Source organism: Garra rufa, chromosome 20 (genome assembly GCF_049309525.1).
Source record: "Garra rufa chromosome 20, GarRuf1.0, whole genome shotgun sequence".
Classification (NCBI taxonomy): Eukaryota; Metazoa; Chordata; class Actinopteri; order Cypriniformes; family Cyprinidae; genus Garra; species Garra rufa.
Window position 1 is genome coordinate 38,728,667 of NC_133380.1, and position 11,960 is coordinate 38,740,626.

The window sequence follows — 11,960 nt, forward strand, 5'->3', positions numbered from 1 at the left end:
ACAATGTTGTGACACTTTTAAAGTTTATCATAACATGACTCGCTCTTGCGAAGCAACAATATCGCTACGATTATCAAATAAGCATTAGGAGCTCAGACTAATATAGCATTCAGCATATACAGCCCTGATTTATTTCTATAAGAGCACAATGCCACATTTCATGGCATTCAATGGCAGACATACTATCAATAAAACGGCTCCACAATACTTCATCACTGCTTTGCGTTTCAGCTTCATAAAATAGCCGAAAATGCAGTTTGAGAAGATGCACAGAATACAAATGAGTTACATCCCAACTTATAGACAGCATTCGGCCCACGAAATGAAATCAGAAAGATGAGATCTGAAGTTTCTAGGATATACTCGAGAGAAACAGGGAACAAACCCTCAAGCAATCAATCTTTCAAAGTTTCTGCACAAGCGAAAACTTCCAGCCATGGCTATGGCAGTAACCCATTTAATTCAATTATAAAAATGCATTAAAAAGATATTACGGCAGGGACAGAGTGTAATGAGGCGTGTTTACTTGAGGATATTGTTTATAATGAGCAGTTGTAGGGTTTAGGCCTATAGTTAGAACAGGACATGAGAGTAAACAGACGGAGATGAGATGAGGGAAAACTCGGAAACACTGTATGGTCTTTCTTTTAATTTAACCAGAGAGAAAACGAAGGCAAGCACTGTGTTAATGCACACGGCTTCCCAAGAACCTCAGGCTATCTGTCTTGCAGGAAACAGCCATTATTTATCTGAGCTTTCAGAAATGGTGTCTGTTTCAGACGTCCACCACACACAAAAACAAAAAAACAACAACAGCACCATAAACTCAAAAACAGCATGAATCCGACGACTAATTCCGACGATGCCGCTCTTTTTAAAACAGACATTTCAAGAAGAAAAAAATGGTCTTACCGTCAGAACTCTGTACGACCGTCAAGACGAACACCAGGCCACAGAGGACCAAAGACTTCCATTCTGAACATCCCATCCTGGCTTTGACTGGACTCTCCGCTTTCCACATGTCTGGGTCGAAATCACTGTAGTCACAACGATCCGGGGAAGTCACTCTGAGAGATAACCATCATTGACCTCCGAGCCTGCAAGAAAACCACAGCGGACTGTCAGTGTTTGGCTGTCGATGAAGAGCTCCTCAGGCATAAAAACTTCCTCCTTGAAACGGCTGCAGTCTCGCTCGCCTCAGTTCCTCCACAGGATTTTGTTTTTTTCCGGGAGCAAATTCACACAGAATTCATCTCAGGAGTAGAAACCCTCTATTGGAAGGTGACTGAGACCTGAAACAGCACCTCCCGCATTACAAACAAGCCATTTACCTCAAAGCCCGTCGTTACCGTTTATCTCACTCTCTTCTCCCAAACCTGTTCCGCTACCATCCTTTCCTGAGAGGAAACAGGTTTTTCGTCCACTGGAGCTACCGGGGCATATTCTCCAGCCAAAGAGGACTTTGTCATATACAGTATCTCATCCTTTAAATGTTTTCCTTCTCTGCATGTTTACACCCTCCACCGGCCTCCCATAAAACACACTCACGGCCTCATGGGAAACATCGTCACTCCAGTAACGAGCCACTTAGGAGCCCATTAAAAACAGTGTGTGCACCCCCCTAGGTTTCTTGAAGATACACTAAATATATCTCACCACCCTTTAATACATCGTCACATTACTGGGTATTTCCTCAATGAAAGTATTGGAATTTTCCCTTCTTGGATCGTCATACATATGGTTATGAGGTGAGAAAATGTGATTAGAAAACATCACGAGTCTGTTTGCATACAAGGAGAGGGTTTCAATGAATAGTGCATTCCTGTATGATCAGACAAAGAATGTCTAAATGCTAATGCACTGTCTTAAACTTATCAAGGTTGTGGCTTCCTATATCATTAGTATTCAAGAGTCAACAATGCGACTATAAATAGTATGGTCACGTTGTTTTATGTGACCGTGTGGGTATGTCATACTTGACAAATCTTGTCAAGCGTGACAAAAACAACAAATTATGAATAGTAAATAAAAGTAGAACTTTAGAACTTCTCTGGAAACTTTAATGATTATGAGGTTTGTGTTATTAAAACAAAAGTTCACCATTGTTTAAATATGTTATACACTATTTATAATCATCAGGGTGATTAAATGATGACGGCATTTCAATTTCAGGGTCAACTATCCCAGCAAAAACACATCCGGCATTCATGTTACTTTACAGTAGTAAATAAATACTTTTGTTTGAAGGACAACATATGCAAACACACGCACACACAATGCCGGATGTGTTTTTGCACAGAGCACAGATTATTGGATAATCCAATTCACTGTCAATCCCTAGAATACACAATTACTTAAAGTGATAGTTCACCCCAAGATTGAATTTTTGTCATCATATATATTTTTTTTATTCTGTATGGTTTTCTTTCTGCTGTGAAACACAATTTTTACACAATGGATCTCTAAAAAATATATAGAAGTTTTATGACTGGCTATACATTCACGTGTAAAGCATATATGCTACTTAACTGCGAAATATATACCATCTTCACAGTAAAGAAAAAAAAACCTCTTTGTGATAGTGGTAACACATTATACACATCATGAATATACTTAAGGCATTATACTGAATGCATAATGCATTATATAAAAAAATCGTATAATATGCTATGTATGTATCATCTCATGAGTATTCATAAGAACAGTTTTAACGTATTATAAATTTTACTTATTTGTGGTCATAGCTTTTAAGAGTATGATTACCTCATTATAGTTATAATGTATTATAAGTCTCATATCTTGCCATGTTACGCATGTTACTTTACTTAAAGCATACAAAGACCACTTATAAGTAATAATAATAAAATTATATTATATAGAGCCATAAGATCAGGTATCAGATCAGATGAATGTGTAATATGACACATTTGTATTATCAGTTTGATTATTTTGATTTTGATAAGTAACTCTGCAGCTGCATGCCAGCTAGCAGTAATTATTATTATTAGTATGCTAAATATATCCCAACACTGTATTTTGATGATTCCCCAAAAGACAAAAGACAAACTGAAGTAACTTTGCAAGTACGTGAACCTTCTACATATTCTAAACTTAACCTAAGTCTACTTATACTCCAAGGAGTGTTAGTTGACATGTAGTTGGAAAGTTGCTTATAGTCAATAGACTAGAGGGACCAACAAAATATAACGTAATACGATGTAAAAAATAAATGTAATATGATATAGTCCATTATAAATGAAGTAGATTTAATATGCCGTCCAATGTGTTATACATAATCATAATCTTTAAAGTTCAATAGAAGGTTTTTTTTATAATGCTTTATGCATTCATAATAATGCCTTAGAAATACCATTATAATGTATTATAAATAGGGGCATCATAGAAAGTGCTACCAAATAAGTTTTTAATTCATATATTTAATAAGTGGTTTTTGTGTCCATTTTTGCACTGAATCTTGTGGATACCAACAGTACTTTATTTAATGAACTGAAACGGTGGCCGTAGCATAATTAGCACTAATATTAGCATTAGAGAAATAACAGCACAATACGATGGAGACTACATAGGATCTGAAATAGAGAACTGTATTTTTTCACCCAAAATCATCTGTGCTTTTCTGAAGTAAAGTAATGACTAGCTAAGCCAGAGTGAAACAATGAGATACCCATAATTCCCTCTGTAAAAATTAAACAAGAACAAGAATTTTGAAACTGACTTCATCCAGTGTTTTCATGCAAAAGTTGCGCATATTTTATTAAATAATGCCTCGTTTGCATATTTAAACCTAACATTTTAGAAAACTTGTAATACAAAAAAATGTTTGCAATTATCAATGTAATCAAACAACTAGGTAAGTAAGGTGATAACTATTAGTTCAATTTTTAACCCTATTCACCTGCAGTGTCTCGCCTTAAATCTTACGGACACCAACAGTAGTTTATTTAATGAACTGAAACAGTGGCCGTGGCATCATTATCACTAGTATTAATATTAGCATCAGCAAATTGGCAGCACAATACGATGGAGACTACATAGGATCTGAAATAGAGAACTGTATTTTTTCACCCAAAAATCATCTGTGCTTTTCTGAGGTAAAGAAATGACTAGCGAAGCCGGTGCGGTGGCGGCTCACAGCAGGTTAGCTGTGAAGAAAAATAAATGCATAAAGGATGAGGGCTGATCCCTACATAGTCAAGGGGTGTTTGACTAAATCAACGACAACAGCTCCGTACTTTCATATCTCCGTCTCACGCTGTGAGCGGTTAACATGCTGATCAGTCTCCAGAAGCGGAGCCGTGGACGAAGGCGGCCCGCCTGACTCCCGCGCTCCTCATTAAACGTGTTGAGGTCTCTCCCCTCCGCGGGAGGCCTTATCTCCCTAAGCTGCAGCAAAGACCGCCGATCAACACCTGTTAAGTGCTTCAAACAAATACTGCGGTTCCAACGCCGACGCGGCACAGCGGGACGGCCTGTTGTCGCTGTTCTGTGTGTTTTGTGTTTGCAAATCAAATTAAAAACTCTAATCATGACAAATTAAGACAGCAACCATTCATCTTCAAAGGATTCCGGCCGGGGTGTTTGATACCGGCACTTCCTTTGATTACGGGCTGTGGTTTAATGGCGAAAGCTTCGCCAAATCACGCAGCTTTCCGTACAAACTAACAAAGCTATATTAGAGCAGTGATCGATGGAGAGGTCTAGACCCAGAAGGCTTTTTCACAGCTGTGTACATCTGCTCCGACAGACCAACAACACTCAGGGATCCTCAACAAAAGTTGCGCGAAATAAAAAGAGGAACTTTGAAAGAACATTCCACTTCTCTGGGTGAGAAGAGAGCCGTTCAAATCAGAGCTGAAAGGCCAGTTTGAGATGTTAATGCCAAAACAGAGAAACAAAGGGCAGATGTGTAATTATGCGGCCGTCTTTCTCCCAAGCGGGAGTGAGACCCACCAGAGAATAGAGGAGGAGTCTTCCATTCAAAGGGGTGGGTGCAGGAATAATGCACAAGAGGCAAGGCCGATGGGGGCGGAGGGGGGTTTACAAACTTTACAATGTGAGATTGACAGCTTGCAAGTCTCGCTTGACCTCTGAATTAACCCCCAAGCTTTCAATGAACTACAAAAAGAGCCATGAGATTGATGGTCAAAGAATATGACAAGTGTATAAAAAATGGACCCATAAACAGGGACACGCATTCGCACAATGGAACTCAAACACACCAACAACGGGACAAAGCACACAAGCTGACAAGCTAAATATTCATAAAGGGGAATCCATGAAACATATCATATCATATTATTTTGTACCATTTGAAACAGGTTACACCGGTAGCATGCCTATGTTTTAACAAATCTGCCATTTCAAGCTAAATCTAGCTAAACTGATATGTTGGCTTGAACTTTATGCATTCAGAAAACGTATCAGAATATTTCCAACAGAGTTGAAAGTAACAGGGCTGCTAGTTTTACAGTTCATGGAAGGTCATACAAGGTGCTGTTAGGAAATATAATTTAAATTGATATTTCTATAAATATTTTACTATTATCAGTTTTGTTTTTGTTTTTTTAAGGGGAGTCACTGCAGGCAAAACACTTTTTTCATGCACTTGTCAAGTTTGATATTTCGGGCTTTTTGGTTTTTTCCCTGACTAGTAGAAATAAAACATCTAAAAAACACTGTTAAGTGTTTCTTTTATAGCACTTTATCTATTTGTGTCAATAGATTTCAATTACAATACATATTTTTAAAGGCCGTTTTCTTCTACACTGAGCCATAAATCTCTACTTCAGTAGCACTTAAACACACCTAACTTGCCATTTTTATTCATGTCTATATCCTGAAGGCTTTTACAAAGGGATTTGTTAATATATAATTTGCTTTAATATATACAACATTTCAAAAACTGCCAAAATACATTGTTTTCTGTCTGTTCGAAGCATTTTCTGAATTATGGAGTGACAAAATGAGATGCCCAAAATCCCCTCTGTAAAACATTTGACTTTAATATGTCAAAAATATTAAACAAGAATTTAGAAACTGACTTCATCCAGTGTTTACATTTTTGTGCTAGAAATGTATGCAAATGAGCACATATTTCATTAAATAATGCTCAGTTGCATATTTAAACCTAACGTTTTAGAAAACTTGCAATACAAAACATGTTTGCAATTATCAATGTAATCAATCAACTGAGTAAGGCGATTTTTTTTTATCCTATTCACCTGCAGTGTCTTGCCTTAAAAACATAAGTAAGTGAAAAAAAGCAGAGACTCAGAGAGTTTAATTGAAAAATTCTCTAGCAAAAGTTACCAACATTTTCCTATTGCTATATCGTTCATTGTTCAGATTTGACCAGTTTTGAAGAATAACCCATCGTGCACCATTAGCAGCACACACCCTTTCATGAAAATATGCCTGAGACGAGTTTGTTTTCGATGTTTTAGTATTTGTGCTGGAATATCAGGTCAGTGATCAGATGACAGTGTCCCATTGAGGCAGAAACGCTAGAGGAAATCAATCAGCGGTCCAGGGGTGGGCCAGTTAATGCACAGCCACACATGAGTCATTCCGAACACATCCTATTTGACTCCACTGTCATACATTCACCTTTGCCATCTGGATGCTGCCGGTTGTGTACATTTTAAAACCAGAGGACAAACATCATGATATCGAGGTGATGGATGTATTAAGGTCAGATGGACGACAATGTCAAACATTAAATGAGCAAATGACAAAAAAAAAACTCCAAATGCTGCTGCACAAGCAGTGAATTAGAAAGCATGACAAGCTAAATGCAAAGGACATGAAAAGCAAATCAAATGTATTTGGCTTTCTTTCTTTAGCTGAGCACAAACAGAGGGTTTTTGCATTCTTTTTGAAGCTTCAGACCTCATTCATTGCAACAGGATGGAAAAGATGAACCAATGTAATTCCTCAAAATTGCTTCTGTTGTGCAACATGAAAGAAAGTAAGTCATACGGGTTTTTAGCAACATAAGGGTGATTAAAAATGACACTATTTTATTTTTTAGGTAAACTAATCCATTAGTAGTTCTTAAATCTATTTTTTTATTATTATTATTAAATCCGCATTGTGACAGCAAAAGAAATGATTTATCTTTTTAGTTAGCTTGCTGTTTAAATGAAATCTGGACAAAGTAAAATAGCACAAAGACAATCAGCAGAAAATATAGCTTTCTGATTTGTTGCATGACAACAAACGTAGAGCGTTACTGGTGTAATTCAATATATGTATTAATAACTCACACGACACGATTGTTTTTTAAAAATCAGGGGGAAAAAACATTCTCAATCATTAACGATCTGGAATTCAGATTTGAATCAGAATAGAAGCCAATATAATTCATTTCCTCGCGGCTCGTATTCCTGCGTTCAATCCTCACAAGCACAGCTGGCTTTTACACCAGAACTGCAAATGCATCATCTTAACTGGCCATTTAGCTCCGCGTTTAAGACCTGGAAAAGATACATGAAACCCTGCGTGACAAAACTGTCTCATGACCATGTCAAATCTGAATAACTGCTTTAATGAAAGTACACAGACACGGTATAAAGGCATATATAATGCTTTGAGTGCTGGTAAAATACTGTAATCACTGTGTGTGAATGGAATCTCACTCTTTTTAACTTCTTTTCATCCTTCTCTCAAAGAAGACGCTTCTGATCCATTAATCAGAGCAATCAAGGTCTCTATCTAGCTGACACACAAGAACACAACTAAGAACCAGAGCAGAACCAAAATCCTCAGTGCAAACTGGAGCTTCTGGAGAAGTTGCTGGAAATAGACTGAAGAGCTCCTTTTTAGTGGAGATTACGGAACACTGCATTCATACCCAACAGGAAGGGGGTAGTTTACTCATCTATTCATTATTCTGATATACGGCTTTCTAATTCCGACAGTAAATGACATGCACACCGGCGTAATAACGTGCGGCACGTATCAGAAATCCTATTAAAATGGCACGGTGTCTCTCAGAGACGATTATAATGGGCTTCGACTGCTATGAGTAAGTAAGTTTTAATACGGCCTTCACATATTGTTAACAGTAATTTTGATGTTTTAGTGGACAAGGAGTGGATTATCTGAAAATGAAATTTAAAAAAAATGTCATTTCCATTAACTGATAGCGCCAAATTCCTCCTTTCAGGTTGCCGACGATAAGGAGGATTCGCTCCCGTCGTGTTTTCCCGAGATGCCTCCGTTTTAACGGGAATAGAGTGACATTAATATGGGGAGACGTATAAGAAGGTCAAAAAAATTCTGAGGACCACCATTATACAGGTATCTTACACGGATAGCACCTGCCAATCAGAAGAAAGAAGTCCTTGACACTCCATGTTTCCCCTTCAGCTGGGATACGGGAGGGAAACAGACTTTCTTTGGCAGCAAAATGCACTGAGCACTTCACACGAATACAGTACACTTTGGAGTTCCATGCCTTTTCTTTGTAAAGCATTAGCAGCACAAACAGTTTCTTTTTAATCTATTAGAGATGTTAGGTAATACTGTCTAACGCAAATAATATTTAATTATTAAATAATTTGAAGTAACTACAAATTGCATATAACCCTGTTATTGTACAGTTTAGCTGTTTTTGTTACATATAATGTAACATTACTTACATTTGTGTCATCCAAGCAATAAAATACATTGGGCAACTTCTAAACATATAAATAAACTTTACAATTTGACACAATTTGTAATGCTGACTGCATTTGTCAAGCTAAATCATTCAACCCTGTTTAATACATTTATGCTTATGTTTAATGTATATGTACAATATGTAAAGACCTTTTTTTTTCAATATTCTCCAATATAAATAGATCAGAAACTATACAAACCAAAATTCGGTCATAATTAGGTCAGTCTATGCTCAGCAATAGGCTAATTTAGGCTAAATTTCAACCTTTTTGTAGTAACAGGAATGCAAAACGTAACTTTTTTTTCTCTTTTTGCATCAGCCGGGCACAAAGAGAGCAAACGGGGCCACAACATCTGTCTTCATGCCATGAAAAAAACAGTTGCCCAATGTAAGAGGTCATAAAATATCAGGAGAGACTAGAGTGAAAAAGAAAGGTTTCTGCTACTCTCACAGGCTCATCATCTCAGTTTCAACAAAATGCATCAATTTTTAATTTCTGCAAAAGCAATGAAAGCACTGTTGCTGTCAAAATGGTGCAAATGCACAGGTGAAAATGCGTGCATGTGTGTTTGTCTCTGTGCATGTGTGTACACAGAGGGACAGACGCAAACATGGTCTGCCATTTAGCATGATCTGTTCAGATACATTCAAACGCCTGACCTCACCAACCAGCTCTCCTCTTGTCAACATGAAACAACATCCACACATTGTACTTCACACTGTACCATGACTGTACTTCCAAATGATTCGAATTTAGGGAATAGAAAATAAGAGGTCTTAGTGAAGTCAGCCCAAACGTTTTTTCTTTATAATAACATGTACAGACGATGTGCACAATAAGACCAGAAACATGTTTAAAGTAAATAAGATCAGTTTTGATTTCATGTTGGCCTGTATGTTTTTATGTATCTGTCCTTCACTGCCATTTGATTATTGAACAACATTTTAAACACACACACACACACACACACACACACACACACACACACACACACACACACACACACACACACACACACACACACACACACACACACACAATCCAGCTTGTCTGTCTGCACAGATACACAGCGTCTCCCTCAGACAAGAGCAGTTGTGTGAGTGTAACGCCTCCTCTGTCCCTCTATTAAGCACCAGATCATCAATTATTCAGCACCATCGTGAGCCATTATTCAACAGGATGATTAATTTTTAAGATGGCAGAAGGGAACACAAAACATAAAGTGAGGGGCATTAAAAGAACGTCTTGAAAGGGTGACATTAAAAGCGGGGTGGCGAAGAAATCTACCGATGATTGATTGGGGCAGGCTGATTGATTGATTTCTTATGAGAGGAAATGATTTGGAGACGATTGGAGCTTTGGTAGTTCACACGCTAGCAGAGATGATTCAGGATTCTGCCACAAACCACATAGTCATTTGGAAGCTTTTAATTAATGGCCACTTACTTTAATTAAAGCAAACAAGCGAAAACGGGGTTTTCTTGAACAGATAAATTCTTAGCAAAAGCCTCACTTAAATGCTTAAAAACACTTTATTTGTCTGACTTTTCCAGATCTCAACAAGCAAACCGGTGTGAGGGTCAGAACAAGCTCGACAGTAAATCGTTTCAAAATCGGCAGGCAGATAAGGAGGGTGGAGTTTGTTCCCGGAGAGAAATCAACTGTCAGGTCTAAATCTCTCCTGACAACGCAACCAGCAGTTAAAGCCTCATGCTAAACCTGATGCTACGATATTGACCTTTTTCAAAGACGCCATCACTTTTGAGTTCAAATGTGCACCTGCTTTTGCATGTGAAAAATTCATGCTATTAATGCTGCTTTTGCATGTGAAAACCCAATGCTAATTTTTTTTTGTCTTTTGTGCCCCTTTTGTGCCGCCGTGTGTATTTGGTTGAAGAGCGAGAAAGCAAAACAGTTTAGGAAAGGAAGTGACTTTCATTTTACAGCAGAATCAGTCGGATGCTTGGCAAAGAGTCACAGTGAGTCGACACTCTGCCATTTCTGTGGTTAAACAGGACAAACTTGTGGTCCTGCAGGTTTTGCTTTTAAATTCTCCATCTCATTAGGATACTCTGCCTGCTATCTCATTTTTATCACAGTTTGGATCATAATTAACTCGATATTACTCTCAGAACTCTAATAATAGTTTCTTATAGTTTGATTACAACTCAAATGGAGTGGAAAGTGGAACATTTGTTGAAGTTTTTTGACTTGCTAGTATAATTGCTTGGGCCATATGTTAAAAATCGGAAACTTTCAAGTGTCTAATGTGTATGCATGTCTTTACAGTTTCAAAACTGTAATCGTTCATTTCAAATCTAACGAATGAAAAAAAGTGATTAAGATGTGGACTAAAGGAGCCGCAAACCCAGTCTCGCGCATGGCTCTGGATTGTTTGTGTGGTGACTTTGTGGTGATCTCTCATTCTGAGCTGTTAGGCTCAAGGCTCTGGAGAAGAAAGCCACGAGAGATTGTGTCTGGATCGTTAGCCTCATTTACATGTGTTAACTAACACTGTGAGCAGTGGAACTGAGGCGCAGCTGTCCCTCCACTAGATTGAGACTGAACTCATTTGACCCCCCAACACTTCTTCAACTTTTAAAGAAAGTTGACAGGCTAATTGCCAGTTCTAGATATTTCAGTCAAAACAGTGAAAAGGCCAATTCACACGCCAAGTGTTTGCCATGTGACTGTGGTAATGTCCTCTCTCGTGAAGCTTTGTAAATGACGTAATCAAGTCGGTCTCCCTGCACTCTCAATATATATATAACTTAAAGAGTGTGCTCTGAAATAACTTATTTTTGCTAAAATAACTTATTTTTGAAACCCAGATATATACCAGCATACTTCAAGTTTATTTTATTAAGTATATTTAAGTAAAGTTCAAGTATATTTTTAAGTATACCTTATACATACACAAATATCAGTGCACTCGTAGTATACTTTTAAGATTACAATTTCAATGCTCGTTGGGACTAAATTGGCCCACTTTTTAGTATATGAAAGTATACTTTTAAGTATAACAGTAAACTTTGAGAACGCAACTAGTTTACACCTGTTTTCATTTTGTATTGCAAGTATACTAAAAGTGAACTTTGTTTTAGTTTACTAATGAAATACTTTTTTATGCATTTTTAGTGCACTTTAAAGTATAGTATCAGTAAACTACTAGTTTAGTAGTTTTATACTGCAAGTATTCTTTCAGTGAACTTTACATTATACTTTAAGTATACAACTTTGTCCCTATTTAGGTATTCATTTGTATATATTGTGTTA

At 37.4% G+C, this 11,960-nt stretch overlaps 1 protein-coding gene across 1 annotated transcript in view; it reads right to left on the reverse strand.

Annotated features, from left to right (window-relative positions):
* Window positions 1-11,960, reverse strand: part of adgrl2a (adhesion G protein-coupled receptor L2a) — a 118,137-nt gene that overhangs the window by 100,730 nt on the left and 5,447 nt on the right. Inside the window, exon 2 of the mRNA XM_073825261.1 lies at window positions 913-1,097. Coding sequence (XP_073681362.1) covers window positions 913-1,021 — 109 coding nt within the window. The 5' untranslated portion in view covers window positions 1,022-1,097. The remainder of the gene's footprint in view (window positions 1-912; window positions 1,098-11,960) is intronic.